At 45.7% G+C, this 27,216-nt stretch overlaps 1 protein-coding gene and 1 long non-coding RNA gene across 3 annotated transcripts in view; one reads left to right on the top strand and one right to left on the bottom strand.

Moving 5' to 3' along the window:
• Positions 1-712: 712 nt before the first annotated feature.
• Positions 713-23,751, bottom strand: LOC120999259. Its single transcript, XR_005778517.1, has 3 exons — positions 23,300-23,751; positions 20,129-20,589; positions 713-742 (listed from the first exon to the last, which is right to left on the bottom strand). It is a non-coding gene; the product is annotated as an uncharacterized LOC120999259 (long non-coding RNA).
• Positions 18,555-27,216, top strand: part of UGP2 (UDP-glucose pyrophosphorylase 2) — a 128,150-nt gene continuing 119,488 nt past the window's right edge. Inside the window, exon 1 of one of the 2 annotated variants that reach the window (XM_040430128.1) lies at positions 18,555-19,169. Coding sequence is in view for 1 of the 2 variants with exons in the window: in XM_040430127.1 (XP_040286061.1) it covers positions 24,322-24,340 (19 nt within the window). In the remaining variant the exon portion in view is untranslated. Of the gene's footprint in view, positions 19,170-24,096; positions 24,341-27,216 lie in introns of those variants that run through there. The other variant, XM_040430127.1, reaches the window with a different exon arrangement.

The raw sequence follows: 27,216 nt of genomic DNA, 5'->3' as shown, positions 1-27,216 counted from the left end.
CCGTGGAAGGCACCCTTATAGAAAGAGTTAAAGGGGTTGTCCAGGATTAGAAAAAAAAGTTAAAACACTTCCACTCCTGTTGATTGGCTGTATACTGGTTTCCAGCAATGATATCTGGAACAATCTCTGCTCGTAACTGTCCACCAAGTCCAGGAATCTGGCCTTATAGTGATTGACAGGATTTCATTTATGCGTTTGTGCATATAGATACCTGTCAATCACTGTGTGTGTGGAGGGGAGCAGGACTCACAGGCTTCCTCCATGAGTACTGGCAGCATATACACATGAAAAACATATACTAAATCAGATATCGGTAATAGAAAGCTATACTGCAAATTTCCAAGAATTTCTCGTATAAGTGTCACTACACACAGGCAGATAAACTGCCCATAACTAGCGCCATTTGATGATATTGCAAATTGAACACAAACTGGTGTTTTATCATTTTATCTCTGGGCACTTTTACACTGGGTAATGATGGGGATCTGGGCAACTGTTCATGCAAATTATTGTTGGGCAGATTATCACCCTGTGTCACAGGTCCTTTACATAGGAGACCTGTCAGATCCACGTTAAAATAGCCTTTACTCGTACAAATGAATTCCAGCACCATGCTGTTCATTATGTCATAGACATGTAAGTAATAGACATGCGCTTGAACAGACGACTCGAGTTGTACACCTGAACTGAAGATGCTAGGAAGCTAACTGGACACTTATGTTATATTGCAGGGATCAGCAACCTCCGGCACTCCAGCTGTTCTGAAACTACAGCTCCCAGAGTGCTCTATTAACTTCTATAGGAGATAGAATCACAGCCAAGAATGCTGGGAATTGTAGTTTCACAGCAGCTGGAGTGCCGAAGGTTGCTGATCCCTGTTATATTGCAAAGTTCTATTATGTTCTGTAAACTTATCTTTTTTAACAGGTGCTGTGCACGTGTTTTGCACAGTCGGTAGCAACATTCCTTGGCCATGTGTGTGGATTCAGGAACGGGCCTCCGCACCGGCTCCTTGACTCGGTGGAGCCTGAGTATATAGTGAAGTATTTTGGACTGAAATACTGAGCCACTAGTGTGTGTAGAGTGTTGTACAGAAGGCCCAACGACAAAGCATTGTGCACAGGCAGTGGGTGTACTTGAATCTCATAGAGCCCCACAGCAACTTACCCCCCCCCCCCCTCAAACACACACACAATGAAATGCCTGATAAATTTACATTTGTAGGAATTTTTTATTAAAATAAAAAAAAAAACGCCCTCCATCTGACCCACCTTACCTGACTTCTATGGCAGAAAAAGCGGTATTTTTCCGTCCAATTCTAGACATATTTGCGGGGTTGTGGCCGGATCTCTGCCGGACCCCATTATAGATCTGTAAACGCTAGTGTGAAACTAGCCGTAATTGATTCACACCAGACAACTGGCAAAAATACATTTCTAACTCTCCCCCATATAGCTGTAAATCACTGCTTCCTCTCACATAATATACTGCTAAATTAGCTGCTTGGAGCCACCACTAGGGCGAGCTCAATGAACAGGAATTTAACATCACACATTGCCCACAATGGAAGCTGTAAAATTTCTATGCACTGTGCTCCCATTTGTGGGGGCTGCAGGAAATTGCATAAAACTATGTTGGGATTAGAAGAACCAGTTCAGAGCTGAGCTCGTCCTGGGCCCCATAGCAGTTGTTTGGTCTGCCCTCATTGTAGGTACACTACTGTACACAGGACTGACAGTGTAGCATACATCGGTGAAGAGGTGGAGACTCTGAAAACCTGTTGAGTGGTTGCAGACCGCTTCCAGTAACCTGACCCTACTGAACTCTTGCCGTTATGTGGGTCTGCCAAGGAGAGCCCTTCAAGAATGGTGTACAGAAGGTCCTGTGTACTGTGCATGATGTTCAAGTTCAGATTCGGGTGGTGGCTGCGCGGCCCCAGCCATAAAGTATAACCATAGACTGACACAGTAGAGGCCATGCATGGAGTTGTACTGTCAGTGGTTCTGAAGGTCTAACACTTGCCAGGTCCCAGTCTGTATGCCAATTAGAAACTCTTAACTGCCACGCTCTGTGCCATTATTTATGACCATGAAGCCCAGTAAAGACTATGTGCACAACAGAGACTGTAACCATCAAGCTGTGCGCCAGTCTTTGTAACTGCCAGACTGTTTACCTAATAGTAACTGTAACCACCAAGCTCTGCCACTATTAACCATTACACTTGCTGCCCCAACTGGAGTAAAGTTCTGTTGCTTTGAATGCTGTGTCTGCCTCAGTTGCTGCTCATTCCTCGATTGAGGTACTGAGTCAGGGTAATTGCGACTGCCTGCTCGGGACATGGCATTGCGGATGGTACTTTAATTTTTTTGTTTAATATATGGGGGCACTATAGGCTGGAGCAAAACAAGGGGGGCATTATAGACTGGGGCACTACAGCTGGAGGGGCATTACAGGCTGGAGCACTACGTGGGGATAATACAGGCGGGAGCACTACAGGGAGGCATTATAGGCTGAAACAATATAAGGGGCGAAATTATACACTGGAGCGCTACAGAGGAGGCATTATAGGCTGGAACACAACAGACAGGCATTATAGGTTGGAACACAACAGACAGGCATTATAGGCTGGAACACAACAGACAGGCATTATAGGCTGGAACATTACAGGGGGGGATTACAAGCTGAACCACCACAGGAAGGCATTAGAGGCTGGAGCACAATAGGGGGCATTATAGGCGAGAGCACTACAGGGAGGCATTATAATACAGGGAGCACTATAGGGGGTATTCTAATACAGAGGGCACTGGGGAGCATAATAATACAAGGGACACTATGTGGGGCATTAAAAAAGTGGCATTATATATATTAGCACTACAGGAGGCATTATAACACGGGAGCGACTACAGGTGTGTTAGAACTGCAAGTGGGTATTATAAACACTGGGGGAACTACAGAGGGCATTATAAGTACTGGGGCTACTACAGGGGGCATTATAAATACTGGGGCCATTATAAGGCTTATTATAACTACTGAGGCACTATATGGGGCCTTATTACTACTGAAGGCTCTATAGAGGCGCCTTACAGAGGGGCCTTGTTATTGCTGGAAGCAGTATGGGGGGACTTTTTATCTACTGAGGACACTACATTGGGGGCATTACTATTGGGCACAATATGAAGGGCATTGCTACTAATGGGGGCACTCTTGGGGAGCATTGTCGCTATTGGTGGTACAGTAAGCGGCACTATTACTTTATTACATTATTAATGATGGCACTCTGGGAGAGACCTATTACTACTGGTGGGACTTTGGGGAGCACTACTACTGGGGGTGGGAATATCTGTATAGCACTATCATTTTTTCAGTATAGTGTTAGGGGGGCATTGGGGAGCACAGTGGGCACAGTTTTGGGGATAGCAGCAGGATGACACTGTTGGGTCACCAGGAGGGAAGGGGAATGATGGAAAGTGGGACCTAAAATGTCTGTGTGCCAAACTCTGCAGAGAAGAGACACAGGTGAAAGGTGTCATCCAGGTGCTCTGATCTCTGAATGGAGAAGATTATGAAAGAGACAGTCTACATCAGAAGAGACACCACTTGATATAAAAGGTATATGATGCTGTATGTAATGTCCACCCAAATTTGTCTTTAACAATAGGGAGAGGGGTTGGATTGAGAATTTGGCACTGGGGAATTTGGAACTTTAACCTGTAGAGGCTTGGAATTACTAGCCTGCAGATCAGACACTATGTTCAACCTGACAGGTTCCCTTTAAGCAGTAGTACAACATAGCATTTTCCCTAGACAATGGCTTTTCCACCAAAAAGGGCAATTTGCAGTGGTGCAGAGAGCCTCTGAGGAGCCAGTGCAGAGGATGAGAGTGGTAGTGGCCCTGATGAGATGATGTGTCATGGTGTACTCCCTCAGACCGTCGATCCCTGGGGTTTGGTGCGTGGAAATGTAGTTTAAAGAGTAAAGCCAAAAGTGAACGTATAGCAGTCTCTCTTTACTTGTGCAATATATCTAACTTGTGACACGTCCAGCAGCAATAAATACAAAGTACAGTTTCTCTGGCACCAGATGAGGAGGTATGGTGGCAGGTTGGATGGCAATATCAGAGGAAAAAGAGAAAAAAAGCCACGGTGTAGGCGCCAACCCACTTATACGTACAATATTTAAAAAAGAAGGTGGGGACAGACAATAGTGATATAAATATGACTAAATATGCCATAGATTATATATTAAAAGAGAAGTGTGACCACCTAAAATCCAATAAAATGTTAAAAGTATTAAAATCACTGTAATAAAAATTGTGAACCAAGGACTCACTTCACCAGGGAGGTGTTTTGTGGGATAAGCTCACCACACCCACAAAGCGACCCTCCTTCGCCTGGATCGCTCGTAGTATCTTAGGAAGAACGGCAGTTCCACATCTGGTACTTCTGGTAAATACTTTATTGATATCACAGGCTCAATAGTGATACAGTGGAAATGTAGTTTAAAGAGTAAAGCCAGAAGTGAACGTATAGCAGTCGCACTTTACTTGTGCAAAAAATAACTTGTGGCACGTCCAGCAGCAATAAATACAAAGTACAGTTTCTCTGGCACCAGATGAGGAGGCATGGTGGTAGGTTGGATGGCAATAGGTTGACACTAGCATGCACTTATACAGGTGTGCACGGTGTTACAGGCTTGATGTTAGTCTGGCCTAAGGTAGGTAGGTGGTGGTGTCTGGTCTGTTGTCCCTCACCTTGCAGCAGTGTCTATAAAGCTGTATTTCACTGATCATTCTGCTGTCTTGTTTCTCAAGCATTTTCTTGTGGCGGGATTAAGTTGTTCTCACAGGAGAAAAATATCTGGTTCCTGAGTTTCCCTCACAGGGCAATAAGATACAATTCCTGGGAGTGGGAGCTCTGCATGCGCTTTCTCACTCCCCCACTATCCGAACAGGAACTCTCTTCTCTCCTCTCCTTTGCCTGTTTCACTAGACTGTAACTCCCCCTCCTGGCAGGAAGCAGGACCTACTAAGAGGGAAGAAACAGGGTGGTTAGCCGTGTTCCTGCCAACCATCCCTTCTCTGCTGAAATAAAGGCATAAACACATTAAAATATATAACATGACAATACATTTCAAACATTTGCAGATATGTGGTGCAGTGGGTATAGGTTAGCATTTGGTCTCATGTGATACCGTTTTGTGACTTGCATGCATGTGCTTTACCACATGCTATGAATTAACTTTATTGAGCATTTTTTAACTTGGACACTGTGATCATGCTATGGTGTCCTCATTTGTTTGTGTGGCCAAAACTGCCGGTATCAAAGAAAACTTACATCCCGACAGTAAACTTTTCTAATACCATGATCAAACTGGGTCTTGGCACTGTACAAGAGGGTCATTGCCAGCTCCTGTCAAAGAGGTTCACCCATCTCAGCATTTATGGCATAAGCTAGGATATGTCATAAATGTTGAGATGGGTGAACCTCTTTAAAGGATAACTGTCATATTTTTTTGTTATTTGCTAGTTTATTAGAGCTAGTCATGTATACCTGAGTTAGTCTGTCAATGATTGCCAAAAGATCTGTAATTACCTTATAATAACAGCTTTGATTCATGTCTCCTGTCCCTTTCCACTGCTCCCTTATAAGACCGTTGCTATGGCTCATCTGTCTCTGGCTAGGAAGACAGAGGGGCGGTCCTTCACACTGCATGCCTGCATTAGGCTTCAGAGTGAGGAGGCGTGTCTCTCAGTAATCCAATCTGATTGGCTGGCAGGAAGCTGCTGGGTACAGCAAGTTTGTATGTGTCCTGAGGGAATGCAGTTTTGGCCTCAGAGAACTGGCAGAGGAGCCATCTTGAGAAGATCCTCATAATGTAGGATACAAAACAGCCATAACTAAGTGGAAAACTAGAGGAAAACAGTGGTAAGTGAAGAAACTAAAGATTGCTTTATGCATAATGCTGCTGCAGCAGCATATGTATTTTTTTATGAAAATATGACAGTTATCCTTTAATTGTTTAACCATAGAAGTGAATGGAGAGAAGTATGTGGAACCAAACCTCTGTTCACATATGTCATCACACCAGGCAGGAAGGGGGTTGGGACCCCTGTTCTGAAGACAGATCAGGGTCCCAGAGTCGGGACCATAGTTGCACTTTTGACTTTCAGGCTCCATATCTCACCATCCACTACAGCTTGAAACTACCATCATTTTATAGACAATCATTCTGTAAATCCACCTTCGGCTTTCAACACTGAATCCTTCTGGGCATGCTCCCTATCAGATTCAAGCACATCTCGACCGAAATCTGTTCCCAGGTCTTTTCTACACGTTCCCAATATTGGTGCATACTAGTCGACTCACTTGGGTACGAATACAGTTTTTCTTCAACTCTACAAGTGTTCGATGGGGTTGAGGTCTGGGGACTGTGGGGGCCAATCCAGCACCTCTATTTCATTGTCATTGAACCATTTCTTCCCCAATCTCGACGTATGCTTCAGGTCATTGTCCTGCTGGAACACTATGTCACCCTTTTCATACCCATAGTACTCAAGTGTATGAAGTAACTTGTCTTGTGGGATACTCACATATATCTCAGCATTGAGACCACCTGGTCAAGTATCCAGCACCTTTGGCTGTGAAACAACCCCACATCACCAGTCTTCCTCCACCAAAGTTGACAGTTCCTTCAATTTCTCGATCTGTTAGCCCCCTTTTCCCTTTTTTTCCCCCAGATCCATTTGCACCCATCAGAGCCCCACCATTGACTTTCGTCTCATCACTCCAAATCACCCATTTCCAATCTTCTACTGTCCATTATTTGTACTTTTTTGCAAACTCGAGTCGAGGCTTCTTCAACCTATTTCGGGCCACCATTCTAGACTTGTGTAATGCGCATTGCACGGTGCTTGCATGGACGTCTGTGATCTCACTATTATGAAGCACACGAGCCACCTCCACTGCTGTGTTTTTCGCGCCAGAGCTGATAGACTTTGTGATGAGCCAACTTATTAACTCCGATATTTTGCCTGGATGTCCACCTCTTGGCTTTGGAATGGATGGACAGTCTTTTTTTCAAATTCTTCCAACTGTCAGGGCACTCACATGATGCAGTTTGGCAATTTTCTTGGCCGATATACCGCTATCGATGAGCTGAATGATGCTGTTTCTCTTTTCTTGGGAAATCTTCTGTCTGCTCCTTGATTTAAACCAGTGACCTTTTGCTTAGGAATCACCTAATAACACACTGAGCTATTAGGGAATGTGAGAACAGGTTGTAATTTGTAGTAAACACGAAGACAAAGATTGTTCCACCACCAGGAGCAAAACAGTAACAATGCAGTTACATGACAAGAATCTGCATAACTAATCATATGCTAAATAGTTGCAAGTCCAATTTATGTATGAGATAGCCAAGATGATTGCCTATAAAATGATGGTAGTCTCATGTTCGGAGCTGTAGTGGATGGTGAGATATGGAGCCTGAAAGTCAAAAGTTCAAAACACTGTTACCCTTTTGCTTGTCAGTGTATGTCCTGTGGATATAATTGTCTAAAATGACATTACCCCTTTAAGCAGCTAATTCTGCCATGCTGCAGCATTGTATGTTTCATACATTGGAAAAATAGGCATCCTTGTTATTTCAGCTTCATCCTGGTCCTTCATTAGTACCAGTTTGGAAATTGGAAAAACATTAAAATGATTGTAATCTCCGGTGGTTTGAAAGGGATCTGCTGGTGCCTCGGTGTCTGCACTACTTATCTTTAGATGCACAATATTCCCGTCCATCAGATTTTTTAAATATTTTGTCTATGCAATGTAAAAGGTGACAACCAGAAGGTACCATATTTTTTCTCTATAGGATGTTATTCTTATAACAACAAGCAGGATTAGGGCTCTTTCACACTTGCGTTCTTTTCTTCCGGCATAGAGTTCCGTCGTCGCCGGGGCTCTATGCCGGAAGAATCCTGATCAGGATTATCCCCATGCATTCTGAATGGAGAGAAATCCGTTCAGGATGCATCAGGATGCCTTCAGTTCCGGAACGGAACGTTTTTTGGCCGGAGAAAATACCGCAGCATGCTGCGCTTTTTGCTCCGGACAAAAATCCGGAACACTTGCCGCAAGGCCGGATCCGGAATTAATGCCCATTGAAAGGCATTAATCCGGATCCGGCCTTAAGCTAAACGTCGTTTCGGCGCATTGCCGGATCCGACGTTCAGCTTTTTCTGAATGGTTACCATGGCTGCCGGGACGCTAAAGTCCTGTCAGCCATGGTAAAGTGTAGTGGGGAGCGGGGGAGCAGTATACTTACCGTCCGTGCGGCTCCCCGGGCGCTCCAGAGTGACGTCAGGGCGCCCCACGCTCATGGATGACGTGATCGCATGGGGCGCTCTGACGTCATTCTGGAGCGCCCCGGGAGCTGCACGGACTGTAAGTATACTGCTCCCCCGCTCCCCACTACTACTATGGAAACCAGGACTTTAATAGCGTCCTGGGTGCCATAGTAACGCTGAACGCATTTTGAAGACGGATCCATCTTCAAATGCTTTCAGTTCACTTGCGTTTTTCCGGATCCGGCGTGTAATTCCGGCAAATGGAGTACACGCCGGATCCGGACAACGCAAGTGTGAAAGAGGCCTTAATAAGTATCATGCCTCCCTTATGCATTTCCAAAATTGTATAATTCACACATAGTATCATACCCTCTGTAGATCCCACACAGAATCATGACCTATGTAGCTCACACACATAGTATAATACCCCTGCTGTAGCTCCCATACAGTATAATACCCCTGCTGTAGCTCCCATACAGTATAATACCCCTGCTGTAGCTCCCATACAATATAATACCCCTGCTGTAGCTCCCATACAGTATAATACCCTTGCTGTAGCTCCCATACAATATAATACCCCTGCTGTAGCTCCCATACAGTATAATACCCCTGCTGTAGCTCCCATACAATATAATACCCCTGCTGTAGCTCCCATACAGTATAATACCCCTGCTGTAGCTCCCATACAGTATAATACCCCTGCTGTAGCTCCCATACAGTATAATACCCCTGCTGTAGCTCCCATACAATATAATACCCCTGCTGTAGCTCCCATACAGTATAATACCCTTGCTGTAGCTCCCATACAATATAATACCCCTGCTGTAGCTCCCATACAGTATAATACCCCTGCTGTAGCTCCCATACAGTATAATACCCCTGCTGTAGCTCCCATACAGTATAATACCCCTGCTGTAGCTCCCATACAATATAATACCCCTGCTGTAGCTCCCATACAGTATAATACCCTTGCTGTAGCTCCCATACAATATAATACCCCTGCTGTAGCTCCCATACAGTATAATACCCCTGCTGTAGCTCCCATACAATATAATACCCCTGCTGTAGCTCCCATACAGTATAATACCCCTGCTGTAGCTCCCATACAGTATAATACCCCTGCTGTAGCTCCCATACAGTATAATACCCCTGCTGTAGCTCCCATACAGTATAATACCCCTGCTGTAGCTCCCATACAGTATAATACCCCTGCTGTAGCTCCCATACAGTATAATACCCCTGCTGTAGCTCCCATACAGTATAATACCCCTGCTGTAGCTCCCATACAGTATAATACCCCTGCTGTAGCTCCCATACAATATAATACCCCTGCTGTAGCTCCCATACAGTATAATACCCCTGCTGTAGCTCCCATACAGTATAATACCCCTGCTGTAGCTCCCATACAATATAATACCCCTGCTGTAGCTCCCATACAGTATAATACCCCTGCTGTAGCTCCCATACAGTATAATACCCCTGCTGTAGCTCCCATACAATATAATACCCCTGCTGTAGCTCCCATACAGTGTAATACCCCTGCTGTAGCTCCCATACAATATAATACCCCTGCTGTAGCTCCCATACAGTATAATACCCCTGCTGTAGCTCCCATACAGTATAATACCCCTGCTGTAGCTCCCATACAGTATAATACCCTTGCTGTAGCTCCCATACAATATAATACCCCTGCTGTAGCTCCCATACAGTATAATACCCCTGCTGTAGCTCCCATACAGTATAATACCCCTGCTGTAGCTCCCATACAGTATAATACCCCTGCTGTAGCTCCCATACAATATAATACCCCTGCTGTAGCTCCCATACAGTATAATACCCTTGCTGTAGCTCCCATACAATATAATACCCCTGCTGTAGCTCCCATACAGTATAATACCCCTGCTGTAGCTCCCATACAGTATAATACCCCTGCTGTAGCTCCCATACAGTATAATACCCCTGCTGTAGCTCCCATACAGTATAATACCCCTGCTGTAGCTCCCATACAGTATAATACCCCTGCTGTAGCTCCCATACAGTATAATACCCCTGCTGTAGCTCCCATACAGTATAATACCCCTGCTGTAGCTCCCATACAGTATAATACCCCTGCTGTAGCTCCCATACAATATAATACCCCTGCTGTAGCTCCCATACAGTATAATACCCCTGCTGTAGCTCCCATACAATATAATACCCCTGCTGTAGCTCCCATACAGTATAATACCCCTGCTGTAGCTCCCATACAGTATAATACCCCTGCTGTAGCTCCCATACAATATAATACCCCTGCTGTAGCTCCCATACAGTATAATACCCCTGCTGTAGCTCCCATACAGTATAATACCCCTGCTGTAGCTCCCATACAATATAATACCCCTGCTGTAGCTCCCATACAGTATAATACCCCTGCTGTAGCTCCCATACAATATAATACCCCTGCTGTAGCTCCCATACAGTATAATACCCCTGCTGTAGCTCCCATACAATATAATACCCCTGCTGTAGCTCCCATACAGTATAATACCCCTGCTGTAGCTCCCATACAATGTAATACCCCTGCTGTAGCTCCCATACAGTGTAATACCCCTGCTGTAGCTCCCATACAGTATAATACCCCTGCTGTACCAGTACCAGCCTCCAGATATGAATACTGACATTTTTCTTAAAGGGACTTTCCAGCTTAGCCTGCTTTACGCATTGAAAAAAATCGCACATGCTGTACGTGCTTCTGCATTCTGTAAACTTTAGAACTGATGGGGGGGGGTCACGTGTACTGCTGCAGCCAAAAAATGCCTTCAGCAGTGAATTGCCCCCTACCTGCATGTGACTGACCCTGTGAATCTGGAAGTTTACAGGATGGGGATCCAGGGAGCTGGTATGGAGCAGCGTGCAGAAGATGAGTATGTTTTTCTAGCAGGTACAGTAGGCAGGGATTAAAAAAAAAAAGTGGACAACCCCTTTAAGACAGTTTTCGTAAATCTGCCCCAATACCTTTCTGGCCATTGTGGAACTAGACTAGACAAAGTCCCTAAAGCTAACCATTGACAGATTTATGCCTCATGCACACGACCGATGTTTGGGTCTGCATCTGAGCCGCCGTTTTGGCGGCTCGGATGCGGATCCATTCACTTCAATGGGGCCGCAAAAGATGCGGACAGCACTCCGTGTGCTGTCCGCATCCGTTGCTCCGTTCCGTGGCCCCGCTTAAAAAATATAACATGTCCTGTTCTTGTCCGTGCTTTGCGGACAAGAATAGGCATTTATATTGAAGGCTGTCCGTGCCGTTCCCCAAAATGCAGAAACGCGCACGGACGCCATCCGTGTTTTGCGGATCCACGATTTGCGGACCACAAAACACACCACTGTCGTGTGCATGAGGCCTAACAGTGATCATTACCATGATCCGCTTGTCTCAGAGAGATTGTAAGAGTAATTGGCCATTTTATTTCCGATCTTCATCAACTGAATCGACCTGAAAAAAATTAGCTGCCTGATCAGTAAACGAAATGATGCAAATCACCCGTGGGGACGTCTGCAAGGATTGTACAGATAAAAATGTCTATCAGATTGTTGCCCTCAGTTTTTCTAGCCACCCAAAAAAAAACATTCTCCTGACTTTTGTGCAGTTTACTGTCATGTCCAAGGGCCCATTTACATAGGCAGATTATCAGGCTGTGTAAATGCGCACCAACAAACGAGCAAATCTCTTATATGGCAGATAAAACAGTTTGTTGGCAGCACATCGCCCTGTGTAAATACAGATGTGCTGCCAACAAGCAATTCATTTGTATGGGGATGAATGACCATCGCAGCGATTATTCATACCCATACAGAGAAGATGACTGCTGCATGTAAATACAGCAAAATGAGCAGGGCAATGATTGGGAATAAAAGGTTTGTTCCCAATCATTGCCTTGTGTATCTGCTTGGGCCCTAAATGAACGGACTCAGGTTACTGTTTTTCATTTTTCTTAAAGGATAACTGTCACATTTAGACCCTAATTTTAAATTTCATATATGTAGTTACTAATAACATGATATTCCAGGATCAGTTACTATTAGACTGACTTACCCCATATTTAATAAAATTCAGCCCTTAGCAACCAGTCTGCATAAAACTGCAATCTCACTATTCAGTTAAGATGGCCGCCACTGCCCCCACCCTGAGGCTAATCCCGCATGCCCTCACTAGCCAGTAACAATAGCCCCCCAAAAGTGTCAGTAACCAGAGCCCTTCCCCCTAAAGGGTTAATCTCCTGCAGCACAAAGGGGTCCTCTTACCACATGTTGCTTTCATTTATACACTGAGCAGAAGGCAGATCTCCCTTCCCTGGTCTGCGCTGCTCCAACTCTGCATTCTCCAGCTCTGCTGAGTGAGGGAGCGTCTGCCAAGCGCAGGGACAGGGAGAAGTGCACACAGCCCAGGCACTGTTATCAGCTGCTGGGGAGGACCTGGCTTTAATCATTTACTTACAGTCCCTGGCTGTCAGTAATGTGACCCTGCACGCTGCGTGCTTCTGTGTCCTCCGTCCTTCAACAGATAGACGGACCATGCCTAGCAACCCTATTTTAAGCACAGGTAAAAGTAGGCAGTACAGGGAACAAAAATGTGGAATTAAGGGGTAATTGGATACACAGTGAAAAGTTGAAATAGGGCCAGCAAGGTTATATTAATCACCATAATCCAAAACTCCAAAAAAAAAAGAATACCACAGTTATACTTTAAAGAAGATCTCCCACAAAATATTTTATTCTCTGACCTGTTTAGAAAGGTACATGATGTAAACTGTAGTGAAGGTCATTTTCTTACCAGTGACTGTATTTGTTAGTTATAACTAGAGGTGGGACGAATCCAATTTTTTTCGAATCCGAATCCGAATCCGAATCCGAAAAGGTTCTCGAATATATCGAATCTTTCGAATCTCGAATCCTACGAATCCTGTACATAATTGTGTGAACGGTGTAAGAAACAAAGTCAGACCGCGTCAGTTTGTCTGAACCTCCACCTCCCAGTCACGGTCGCACCCTATATGACCGCGATGACCCCTGCTATGACCCCTGCTCCTATCACTACAGAACACACAGGGTAATACAGCCACATACCTCTTACATCCAGTGACGTCTCTTGTAGATGTTCTCTTTCCTCATCTTCTCCTTTCAGACCTTCAGACCGGACCACCAGTTTTCAGCCATTTTTCGTCTCTGCAGCTTGACAAAAAAAAAAAAATCTTAGTTTACTACTTTTCCATCATCCTCCCATCTTCTGGACAAATCATCCTAACACCCCCAATATTGTTCCGCTGTGCTCCCCAATACTATACTGCAGAAACAGATAAACCCCCTGATAATACTAGTACCACACAGAGCCCCCCATATAAAATACCCCTTCTTTGTGGCCTCAGTAGATGCCCCCATAGTGCCCCCCAATAATGTGCCAATAAGAAGTGGCCCACAGTGCCACCCAATAATGTGCCAGTAAGTGTCCCCATAGATGCCCCCCTAATCATGTGCCAGTATCAAGTGCGGAGTGCCTCTCTCCTCCCCCCATGTGCCGGTATCATAGTGCCATCTCCCCCCCAATGTGCCCGTATCATAGTGCCACCTCCCCCCATAATGTGCCCGTATCATAGTGCCACCTCCCCCCATAATGTGCCCGTATCATAGTGCCACCTCCCCCCATAATGTGCCCGTATCATAGTGCCACCTCCCCCCATAATGTGCCCGTATCATAGTGCCACCTCCCCCCATAATGTGCCCGTATCATAGTGCCACCTCCCCCCATAATGTGCCTGTATCATAGCGCCATCTCCCCCCATAATGTGCCCGTATCATAGTGCCATCTCCCCCCATAATGTGCTCGTATCATAGTGCCTCCCCCCAATGTGCCAGTATTATCATAGTGCCTCTCACCTCTCCCCCTGGCATTCACAGACCCCCCCCACCCCATAACAGTGCCATCCACAGACCCCCCCACCCCATAACAGTGCCATTCACAGACCCCCCCACCCCATAACAGTGCCATCCACAGACCCCCCCACCCCATAACAGTGCCATCCACAGACCCTCCCCATCCTATAACAGTGCCATCCACAGACCCCCCCACCCCATAACAGTGCCATCCACAGACCCCCCCATCCTATAACAGTGCCATCCACAGACCCCCCCACCCTATAACAGTGCCATCCACAGACCCCCCCCCCACCCTATAACAGTGCCATCCACAGACCCCCCCATCCTATAACAGTGCCATCCACAGACCCCCCCATCCTATAACAGTGCCATCCACAGACCCCCCCACCCTATAACAGTGCCATCCACAGACCCCCCCCCCCACCCCATAACAGTGCCATCCACAGACCCCCCCCATCCTATAACAGTGCCATCCACAGACCCCCCCCACCCTATAACAGTGCCATCCACAGACCCCCCCACCCTATAACAGTGCCATCCACAGACCCCCCCACCCTATAACAGTGCCATCTACAGACCCCCCCATCCTATAACAGTGCCATCCACAGACCCCCCCCACCCTATAACAGTGCCATCCACAGACCCCCTTACCCCATAACAGTGCCATCCACAGACACCCCCCCCCACCCTATAACAGTGCCATCCACAGACCCCCCCACCGTATAACAGTGCCATCCACAGACCCACCCCCCACCCCTTAACAGTGTCATCCACAGACCCCCCCCCCATTGCCGCTCCAGTAGTTATAAAATGTGTAATTCTGATTAATAATCATGCTGTCTGTAGTATTACATTCAATAAATCTTACTTACAGGGCTACTGCTATCGTAACAGGCCGGCCGGGCAGACGAGCGGCAGCGTCACTGACTGACGTCACCTGCCTGAGCCGCCTGCTTTATGAATGAAGCAGGCGGCTCAGGCAGGTGACGTCAGTCAGTGACGCTGCCGCTCGTCTGCCCGGCCGGCCTGTTACGATAGCAGTAGCCCTGTAAGTAAGATGTATTGAATGTAATACTACAGACAGAGGGGGCAGCATGATTATTAATCACAATTACACATTTTATAACTACTGGAGCGGAGGGGCCGGAGCACAGTGAACGCACCGGCCCCCAGCTCCGCCTCCCAGTCCCTCCCACCGGATTCGTCGGATTCGTTTCAGGCAAATTACGTCGGGATTCGAGTCCACGAATCCCACGAATCCAGCAAGATTCGAGGGATTCATGGATTCGACGAATCCCCCGTCCCATCTCTAGTTATAACCTCCCTTCTGATCCTCAGCTGTGTCATGTGACCAGCACTCTGACTTTCCAAATAACACAGCATCTTATATGTGGACAGGAAGCCAGTTTCTCTATGTATTCCTATGGGAGCCTCAATGTCAGTCTCATAGGAATGAAGAGAGAAGTAACTGACTTCCTGTCCCGCGTTGAGTGTTGGTCACATGACACAGCTGAGGATCAGAAGGGAGGTTATAACTCACAAATACAGCCACCACTAAGAAGATTACCTTTACTACAGTTTATATTATGAACTTTTCTAACAGGTCAGAGAATATTTTTTTTTGTAGGAGTGCTTCTTTAAATGCCAATGACTAGTCAATGAGGGTCCGGCGGTGAACAGCAGTATCCAGTGAACTTCGGCAAGCTGTTTTCTGCCAAAACTGCCTGCCGGATTCATTAAATGCAAATGTGAAGCTACCCTTACTATACACAAGATGATGTAAATATATATATATTACAAAAAAGTCAGTGAAGACCCTATATGGGATGAAAACTAAGAAAATGAACAAAGGTTTGTAAAAATGAAATGTAAAAAGAGTGATGGTTAGATTTTTAAAAATAAAATATATTAATTTTCAATTTTATTTAATAAAAGGATTGCAAAACAAAAATTCCATGGGGGGGGGGCATTTATTAACCCATGTGTGCCAATCTCCTGGCGTATAAAAGTTGCAGATTTTTGTGTGAGCCTCATTTTGTACGCAAAATTGTGACTTTTCGCTGTTTAGTGCCGTTCTTATCACTTTTTAAAATTGACAAGTAGGAAGAGTTTAGCAGGTAGGGCATGGCCTCCAGTGAACCGACAGATCTACAAAAATTTATACCAGAAATTGGAATAATTATAGCGCAAAATAATTATAACCCCTCCATCACCTTTTAAAATGCAGCCAGTCATGGCCTCAGAGGTCACATGTGTAAGAACGGCAGGTCACACGTAATCTCTGCAGCCAGTGAGTGGCTGCAGAAGTTTCCTGACCAAGAATGGGTCCCCGTCACTTTTGGTCCAGCAAGGACTGTCAGGAGCCACACCGCTGGAATGGAGACTGCTTTAAATTGTGAGTTTTTTTACATTTTTGTTAACACACTAGAGCATTAAATGAGTGTGCTCAGACTTATTGCTCCATGTAAATGGTGCTGTATGAGCTGAGCACCAATAGACATGCTATATCGTTGATTGGCGGGAAATCTACCTGTGTTAACCCCTTGATGACCTCCGCTGTACATGAACGGTGGAAGTCATCACTTTAGGGTACTTTCACATCTGTGCTTTCCCTTTCAGCTATTGAGATCCGTCATAGGATCTCAATAGCGGGAGAAAACGCTTCCGTTTTGTCCTCATTCATTGTCAATGGGGACAAAACTTAACTGAACGAAAAGGAGTGCACCAGAATGCTTTCTGTTCCGTTTGGTTGCGTCCCAAGCAGCGTTTTTCTGTCTGGGATGTGGTTCGGAGCAAGATGGATCCGTCTTGAATCACAATGTAAGTCCATGGTGGTCGGATCCATTTTCTCGGACACAAAATAAACGGATCCGTCCCCCATTTAATTACAATGGTTTTATGTATACAATATATCGATCGGCACTGCAGGAAATAGAGTGGCGGTGCGCGTGTCCCATTACAATGGTTTTAGAGACGGTCGAAAGTGTTTTTGCCGATCCATGACAGATCCAGCAAAAACGCTAGTGTGAAAGTAGCCTTAAAGATAGTGCCGGGTTTCTACTGTTTCAAACAGCAAAGGTTCGGAGCTAACATCTGCGATCGCCCATAAGGCCAATCACAGACATTTAACCCCTCAGACACTGTGGTCAAATGTGACCACAGCATCTGAGAGATGAAGATGTGGGAACTGCGTGCCTCTGCACCCATAATAGCCTCCCCTGGCTGAGATTAGGGAAGCTGTTACATTACAGTGATAGCCCAGAGCCTGCTTGAGGCCTAATGCACACAGATCATACGAGTGTATTACTGTAGTGCAGCGGCGGCATGAAGCACACGGCGTCATAGCAACCAATGACGCCTTGCGCTCCTGCTCTCAGCAGGATGCCAGGTCGGGATACCACGGACCGCTCACGGCCGTATGCATTCGGCCTGAGGCTCCAAGACGTTTCACTTTTATATTCCAAAACAGGCCTGCAGGTGGCAGCACTATACTGGGATATAGTGAATGCTGTGTTCTGTGATGCATAAATATACATCACATAATCCAATGAGCAATCTAATTATTGCTGGTTATAGTCATCTGGGTTGAAAAACGTTAAAAATATAAAAAATTACAAAAAAATATTTAAAAGTTCAAATCACTCCGTTTCTCAAAAAAAAACAAAAAACGCAATTAAATAAAAAACATCATAGGCATTGCCATGTCTGAAAATGCCAATACTATTAAAATATAACTATATTTATCCTATATGGTTAATAGCGTAATGGAAAAAAATTCAAATTTTTGTCACTTTGCTGTCACTTCATCTCGCCCCCCAAAATTTTTATAAAAAGTGATCAAAAAGTCACACACACACCAAAATGGGATCACTGAAAAGTACAGATCATCCCGTATAAAAGTGAGCCCTCACACAGCTCTATAGACATAAATATAAAAAAAAGTTATAGGGTTTAGAATATGGTAATAAAAAGAAAAATTTATTTTTGTGCAAAGTTTTTATTTTTAGTATTAAAACACACAAAAACATACAAATGTGGCATCGTCGTAAGTGAATGAAGGTAACAGTTCGGCTTTACCACATGAGGAACACCATAAAAACGAAATCCATAAAACTGTGGTGGAATTGCTTTTTTTTTTTCCATCTCCACCCCATTTGGATTTTTTTTTTCCAGCTCCCCAATACATCATATGCAATATTAAATGGTGCAGTTAGAAAGTGCAACTTGTCCTTCAAAAAACACGCCCTCATAGGGATATGTCAATGGAAAAATAAAAAAGTTATGGCTCTGGGAAAGCAGAAAGTAAAAAACGAAAACACAAAAACGGAAAATTGCGGGTCCTGAAGGGGTTAAGGGACTCCTAGTAAGTGTTTGCGCTTTGTTGCTAAGCAACAGGTGAGGATCGGTTGACAGACATGGTAATGGAATGCAGCAAAGCTCAACCATCAGGCTGATTAGCCGCTCGGGCGACAGGGACTCTCATTTACATATGCCAGTGTCAGCTCTGTGTCCACAGCCGTCATCTCCAACGCCAGAGACAGGCTGTTTTGCATACTCATTACTATTGGTCGTTATAAGAGGGTGCGTTAGGATCTCTCTTTCCAATTGGTCAGCAGTGGCACTGCGGAAGTATCACGTAAGCTCCTCCCATTAGTGTTCGGTCACCTGACACACTTTAAACCAACCGTGTTTCGACAAATAGGCTAGCACGTACACAGCGGCGCCATTTTGTCGTAGTTTAATTCACCGCATTATGGCGATTAGCTCCCAGAAAATGTCTGGTGTATTGGAGACATATTCGGCAATAGACACTAGTCTGGGGGAGGAAATGCTGAGTGATGTCAGAGGGGGGGTCTCGGAAGTGTTGCAGATACTCAATTGCAGGGCGCCCTGGCACGTCCATAGCTGTTCTTATCAGGTGCGTATCAGCGGCTCAGGCTCCCCTGCTGCATGTGAGGCCTAGAGCTGCTGGTGACCTGCAGATGTCACAGTGCGGGGTCTGCATGTAACCATGGAAGCAGGGATGCTACATGCATGCACCATAGTGGCTGAAATATTGTAGTCAAGCAATCATTCACTTTCTTGATCAGTGTCTGCTGGGACTTGTAGTACTTCTAGTGCTTGTAGATCCCCTTTTATGTTTATGGTCAGGTAAAGCATGGTGGTCATCGTCCCAATGATATGTCGCCGCACACATGAATGGGAGCTGGTCCGATGTGTTTGGTTGGCTTTTGGATGTAGTCCCAGGCTGCTGAATACAGGTCACCATGAACAGAAATGTCAAATATGCCCCATACGTTTTCCTAATAGGGATGACCTAGAAAGGGTTAAGAATTTCCCCTAAATCCCCTGAAAAATCAACATTTCAAGTTCTAACTCTTCTGTTTCTGGGAAAGCTGGGTAGCAGACATGTCTGCGATTTCAGCCGGCATACAGGTGTTGTCATCCGTGCTTTACTACATAATTGGACTCGCTGTGGTTGTAGTAGTAATGCCATTGGCCACCATAGCATCACCCAACTTTCCCTGAAACAGATATAAAGGGTGTGTAACAACCTCACACAACAGGACCCCCCAGGGATTTCTATTTGAGGATGATTTTGGGGGGGGTATGCCCTTCATGCAGCCGTCACACTTGTGTCATGTGTCCTCCTGGTGAAGGTCATTGTAGGACGCTGCTTCTGCCAGGAGCCAGTAATCACACTGACAGATCGCTCCGTGACTTTCCTAAAATAAACCTGCACTTTGATGCTTGATCCTCTGCCGCAGGACTCGTTAAACCCGTATGCCTCGGGGACGAGTTATCTGTCACATCAGCGGCCACCTTGTCATTTTTTTTTGCCGAGGGTTACTCTGTGTCTTTTCATTGGTCAGGAACCTTTGGCACGCCAGCTACTGTGAAACTACAACTCTCAGCATGCACATTTGCTCATCTGTTCTTGTAATTCCCATAGAAGTGAAAGGAGGATTCTGGGAGTTGTAGTATCAGAACAGCTGGAGGTTGCGGATCCCTAGAGCTAGGTGTAACCTACAGTGAATGCACAACCATCAGGCCCCTTAACATTTCTGTGTCCATGAAAAAATCACTCCATGTTACATCCCAGAAAATGTCCGCGTGTCTGTTTTTTGCCCTCCGTGTGTCATCTGTATTCCACGGACATTGCTCAGCTGAAAGTTTCCGGAGCATCTCCTATCAGTGGTGAGTGAAAAACATCCATGTTTTGTCTGTGATTTTCACGGGCCCATAGACTTCAATGAGCGTGTTTAGTCAGCATCACGGACCAAGGTAGCGCATGTCTCCGTGACTTCTTTTCCCGCTGACCCACCGTCAGTACTGATCTGTGAACGGACACATTGAAATAAATGGTTATGTGTGCTGTCTGTGGATGAGAGCTTATAGGGGACTGTTAGCATTGTATCATCTGTCCACTGGATAGGGGATGCATGTTAAAGAGGGCCTGTCACCACAAAATGCAGTACAATCTGCAGGTGGCATGTTATAGAGCAGGAGGAGCTGAGCAGAGTGATAGATATAGTTTTGTTGGAAAAGATTCAATAACACTTGTAATTTATACATTAGAATCTCAGTTTTTCAGATTTCGTGGTACACGGGGAGATGTCATCAGTGACTGACGGCTATCTCTGTGCGCTTACTGAAAGTATCCATGCCGTGGTTACTTTCTGTATGTGCATACGGATGAATTCCTACCGCTGACCACCTCCCTACTTATTGCCAGGGTGCCGACCATTATTTTACAATCTGTACAATCACTTACACAGAGAATTCTATCAATCACTGATAACCCCTCCCCGTGTACAGCTATCAGTGACTGACAGCTATCTCTGTATACACACTTACACAGAGAATACTATCAATCACTGATAACACCTCCCCGTGTACAGATATCAATGACTGACAGCTATCTCTGTATACACACTTACACAGAGAATACTATCAATCACTGATAACACCTCCCCGTGTACAGATATCAATGACTGACAGCTATCTCTGTATACACACTTACACAGAGAATTCTATCAATCACTGATAACTCCTCCCCGTGTACAGATATCAATGACTGACAGATATCTCTGTATACACACTTACACATACAATGCTATCAATCACTTATAAGACCTTCTCCGTGTACAGATATCAGTGACTGACAGCTATCTTTGTATACACACTTACACAGAGAATACTATCAATCACTGATAACACCTCCCCGTGTACAGATATCAATGACTGACAGATATCTCTGTATACACACTTACACAGAGAATACTATCAATCACTGATAACACCTCCCCCATGTACAACTGAAGTCAGAAATAACAGAGGTTTAAATGTATAAATTACAAGTTTTACTAAATATGTTTCCCCCATAAAACTATATATCAATCTGCTCAGCTCCTCCTGCTCTATAACATGCTGCCTGCAGACTGCATTGCATTTCTTGGGGACAGGTCCTCTTTACACATTATACAGTTGTTGGCTGAACCCACCATTTTTAGCGAGACCAGATGATAATCTAATGGGTATGGGAAGTACCCGACTTTCCCCTGACAGGTGACGATGGGGGATCAGGCACTCAGAATTTTAATGCCTGATCCTTTTGTTCTTCCAGGACATAAGCGGCCACCAGAGATGCAGCAGCTCTCTCCCCTTAAACATATAACAAGAGTGTGCTGTATGTGTGCGGGGAGTCAGGAGAGAGCGCTGTCAGCTGATCTAGGATTTGGCCGACATCTATTGAAGGTTTATGGGCGCTTTAAAGGGGTTTTCCAAATGTTTAACACAGATGATCTATCCTCAGGATCGGTCAGCAGTATATGATCAGTGGGGAGGTCCCGGATCAGCAGTTTGAAGAGACCATGGCACGCCGTGGCCTCTTCCTCGGCCACGTGACGTCGTTTTCATTGGTCACGTGGCCTAGGCGCAGCTCAGTCCCATTCAAGTGAATGGGGCTGAGCCTGCTGTACAATGGAAAGATGATCGATGAGTAGTGCTGGGCGTTGTACCCCCACCGATCACATAGCGATAACCTATTCTGAGGATAGGACATTAGTATTAAACACTCGGACAACCCCTTTAAAATAGCTCTGTCCGCTGTTGGCTTCTGTATGTGCAAGGCTATGATCACACCGCAGCCGTACGAGCCGCAGCATTATTAGGACCGCACTGTTTACTGCATTGTTAAAGGGGTATTCCGGGTTATAACAAGTTAGATCCGATTGGTGGGGGTCCTACCGCTGAAACCCCCACCGATCACGAGAATAGGAGCCTGTACCATGTGGAGCTCCCTTGAAATGCTCCATTCATTTCTATGGGAGCGCCGGAAATAGCCAAGGGCAGCCCTCCTACCGCTGGGACCCCCGCCCATCTGATATCAAGGGCATTACTTGTTAGAACCGGAATACCCCTTTATCAATGCAGACCGACTAAACAGTGCAGTTCTAATGAGTTGATTGGCTCCCGCTGCAGCCTGTCTCGACCGCGCCATGTGGCACTTGTCATTTTTGTTTCCGGTAGAGCGGTACTGGTTCCAGTTTTAGCCCATAGAAGTTGAAATTTAAAACGCATGTTCTGTATTCGCAACATTCACCTGTGCGTATTTGTTCCATTTTTTGTATCTTTATGTCCTCAACATTAATAACAAAAATAATAATTATCACTAAACTGAATTAAAAACATTTGAAAAGAGAACAAAAATGGATGAAAAATGGATAACTGTGAACACAATACAGAAACAAAAATGGAACAAAAAAAATCTGTATTGTAAATGTATATTTGATCCATATTTTTCTATGCACGTGTGAATGATGCTTACTCAGCTTGATTTTGTGTCCGCTTGCCTGGATTTGAGCCCCTTGTCTCCCTCAGCACCCTGTTCTGAGATGGGAGCGCCCCCTTTTGCTGGAGTTGGGGACAACGTCTGCCTGCAGGGCTGTTGTGTGGTTGCAGGGGTGATTCCAAATTTTCATTGACTTCTATGATTAAAAAAAAAAAAAAAGACTAACTCATGGTAAATCATACATTTATTTGTACCTCGTTTCAGAAATTCCTCTCTTTTTTCCAAAAGTGTCATTTTCCCCCTCAATTGCTTGTGATGCTGCCATCGTTTCTATATAGGGCACGAAGTCTGTCCTTGAGTTCTGTGTCCTTTTAGCCACTGCTTACTTTTGTTCGATTCTTGAAGAGTTGGGTGATCCCCAGAAATCCCTCGTCACCGCTCCCGCAGGGCTCTTCACCCAGCTTTTCCAAGCTTCTGAATGTCAAAGTTGCCTTGCATGGCCCTGACAGATTTCAGGACTCTGGGGGACAATCAATGCTGGGGCTGTAGGGGGTGCCATTTTGGTTGTCACCCAGCTTTTCCTGGAGCAGATAGATCTATCTGTGGGTCGGCTGAAGGACACTTACGGTCACCGTCTTCTAGGCTGATGTGTGCTCTGCAATGTTGCTGCGAGCAGATCCAGTGAGCCCTGGTGGCCTGCTCTGGCATGTGTGTGTCTGTGGTTGGCTGCTTTGTAGTGGGTGGCAGTCAGCAGTAGACGGAGTACACTCCCCTCTGCATACTGGGATGCACTGGTATACTGCTAGTAATGGAGGCTAGTGTGCGTATACCACCGGGGTAGGCTAAAGCGGTTCCCAGGATGTGAGTGTCCTCTGCTGGGCTGCACAGTATACAGAACATACATTTCTCATAGGAGGTGGAGGAGGAGGAGGAGGAAGAATACGTGCACCATTAGTCTATGGTCCTCTGGGCTGTCACATGCCATGTCAGGCACTCCCACTCCCATTGATGAAATATGCATGTCGAGCGCTCAGCCCTGCACAGTGCATCATCCCAGGAGCTGCTGCTGTACACACAGAGGGGGCACCAGTGCCAGTCAACTTTCCCTGCCTGCACCCCATCTGAGGGGGAGGAGAACACCTCCCCTCTCCCCACTACAGGAATTTGTTTGCCTTGCCTCCTCCTCGCCTGCTGATTGATGCCACTTCCTAATTGACTCGAGTGTCACCACATTAGCCCTAACAGTGACCGTCCGTCGCCAGAGATCCTTGCAGCCATGTCTTCTCGCGCAAATGGTAAGTGGACTCTCTCTCTACGTAAAGGAGCATGGCATAGCTGCCCTGAGGTGGGTGAAGGGTTAACAGAACATGCCAGGTAACCTTTGGATGGCTGCCTATCAGCCGGTCGGCTATCGGTATGTGTGCTGGCAGCAGCCTGGATGCTGCTGGCTTAGTAGTCAGGCAGGGAGATCTGACGGCGGCGGCATGTTGGCTGGATGTGTTGCATAGGGTTTAATAATGTATTTGGTTGGAGCCATTAACCTGTCGTGGTGCAGCTGATGATGAGCTGTGGACGTGGTCTGGATGCCTGATTCCTGGCTTGCGAAAAAAGCAGGAACCCAGTCCTCGGGATGTGGAGGTCACAGCTGGAGCATAGATGACTGCTGCATTGCTGTAATGTGTGATCATGCATGTTAGTATACAGGCACACAGCTGGGCTGACACCGGGGGCATCTTCTGGATGCCCGCTTCAGGTGTCTGATGCCGTCTTTACCTACCGTATGTTCTGTGCTAATACTGGGCAGGATCAGGAGGGGAATGTAGAGTGAAAACCTTGTAATTCCTATGGAAAAAGACATATATATATATATATATATATATATATATACACCAGTGCAGTATATGTATGCAAATAGTTACAGATGTAGTAGTGATATTGCAACTGTGGATAAAGTGTTAAGCCGTGATGTCACGTGAGCCGCAGGGTACAATTATCGAAATGTGTCCTTGTGCTATGTTTATCCATAGTCCCAGTAGTCCCCCCCCCCCCCATGACATTGAGGCTGGAAGTAGAAATATGAATAGAGCACCACGCGCCCCTGCTGTACGGTATCGTGGTCGCCTCATAGCATCCTGTGGCTAAAAGTAGCTGTGTATGGCTAGAGAACTTCACTACTGTTCTTAAAGGAATTCCCCATGCCTTCATTTAATTTGGATTTACCCTAAAATGTATAGCACATTCTTGTGAATTAAGTTTAAAGGGCTATTCCGGTTATATGAAGTTACCCCCTATCTACAGGTTAGGTGATAACTATTAGAGTGCTGGAGGTTTACCGTTAGAATGAGAACCCTGTACCCTTTGGAGCCCCCGAAATGAATAGGAGTTCTGAGATGTCTCCGGAACTCCCATAGAAATGAATGGAAGGAACAGCTGCCGTCAAGCAGCACGTCCCCGCTGAAGCCAATCGTTGGCTGGACGGGTGACCATGCACTGCGGCTGGTGAACAGTGCGGGGATCGGAAGATGGAGAAAGCGCCAAGGACCCAAGCGGTGTAGAGCAAGTGGGAATCTTCTGTTTAAGGGGGCAGGTTGAGACCACGTTCTAAAAAAAAACAAACAACTATTACTGGAAAACCCCTTTAAAAGCCGGAACCCCCTTTAAGAAAGGTTTGCATAGGAAGGTTATGTCTGTGGTCTCTTCTAAATCTGACCATACACATTAGATGCATGTTGGCCAAGCCTTCCCATTTTGTCAGGAACGGGTAGCCATCTAATGCATATGGTGGCCTCCTAACTCCCCCACCCGCAGATGTCAGGGAAGAGAGGGATCAGGCAGTTGGCTTTCAGTATGCCCTATACTTTTGATTTGCCGATCCCAGAGCCGTGTGTCAGTGGGTTACTGCTCTCTCTGTTCAGGCGTGTGGTGGCTGTATGGCCAGCCTATCTACATGACATATATGACGGTGGTGATCACGTATGCGGTACAGTGTAGATTTCTACTTTTAGGAGTACAATTTTCCATTAAGCAATAATCCTGTTAATACTGCAATTTTATGACGAAATCTGCTGGTGTTTCACTGCCTAACATAAGCCTCTTAGTAACCGGAGGCAAACGACAGAATATCCGGATTCTTTCTGGAGAAGAAATTAACAAAGCTAGATTTACAGGGCAATCCAATTCACTTGCCACCAGCTAACGGTTTTATATGTGGCTATGCGGCCTGTGTACAGCGATAGGTTGACATGATAGTATCTGAGAGGCGGAAGTTGTCAGAGCAGTAACGTAGATAACGTGACTTCTGTTGGAAGACGTGATACCATTATATTTGTGCAGTTTTAGTATAATCTGATTAGTTTATGAACATGGGTTTAAGTGGGTTTGCATCCGCAAAAAGGGGTCTACATCTGTGATACGAAGCGCACACAGCCCTATATTGCGGTCGCGCTGTTTGCAGGCCAAAGCATGGGCCGCACACATTTATGTGCATGAGCCTTAAAACTGCATGATTGTGGCAATGGTCGGATATGAGAGACAACCCCTTGGACTTGCCTTGAGTAGCTTCCACCTAGATGAATGGACAGCCATTTGACAACTGTCCATAGGATTCGGCTAGAGTGGGTGCCACTCTTTCTTGATGAAGAGAGAACCTGAGCAGGAACCCCTGTGGCGTCTCTGATGGACAAGGGTTGAGAATAGTGTTGAGCAAACTTCTGTTTTAAGTTCGGCGTCTAAAGTTCGGCTTCCGGTTAGCGAAGAATCCCGATATGGATTCCGAATTCCGTTGTGGTCCGTGGTAGCGGAATCAATAATCGGCCATTATTGATTCTCCGCTAACCGGAAGCCGAACTTTAGACGCCAAACTTAAAACAGAAGTTCGCTCAACACTAGTTGAGAACCCATTTAGGTCTGTCAAATTGGGAATCGCCTAGTAACCTGATCCATCAGCCATTATCCCAGATATCATCATGTAAACGGAGAAGGCTACATCATGAGGAAAAGGCGTTGTCATATTTTGCTTGGATGGGATGATTTCCATTATTTGCATGGGCGAAGCTTTACAGTTGACTATGAGCTCAGGGAAAAGACGTGTCATGGATCCTATACGGGGGGCAAACTAGTCTCTGTGGATCTGTCCTTCAAACCCAGAGGCACGGTTTGTGTTGCCATATGG

The sequence above is a fragment of the Bufo bufo genome, chromosome 4 (genome assembly GCF_905171765.1).
Source record: "Bufo bufo chromosome 4, aBufBuf1.1, whole genome shotgun sequence".
NCBI classification, from domain to species: Eukaryota; Metazoa; Chordata; class Amphibia; order Anura; family Bufonidae; genus Bufo; species Bufo bufo.
The sequence above is the reverse complement of the archived record's forward strand: the minus strand, read 5'-3'. Positions and strand labels throughout refer to the sequence as shown.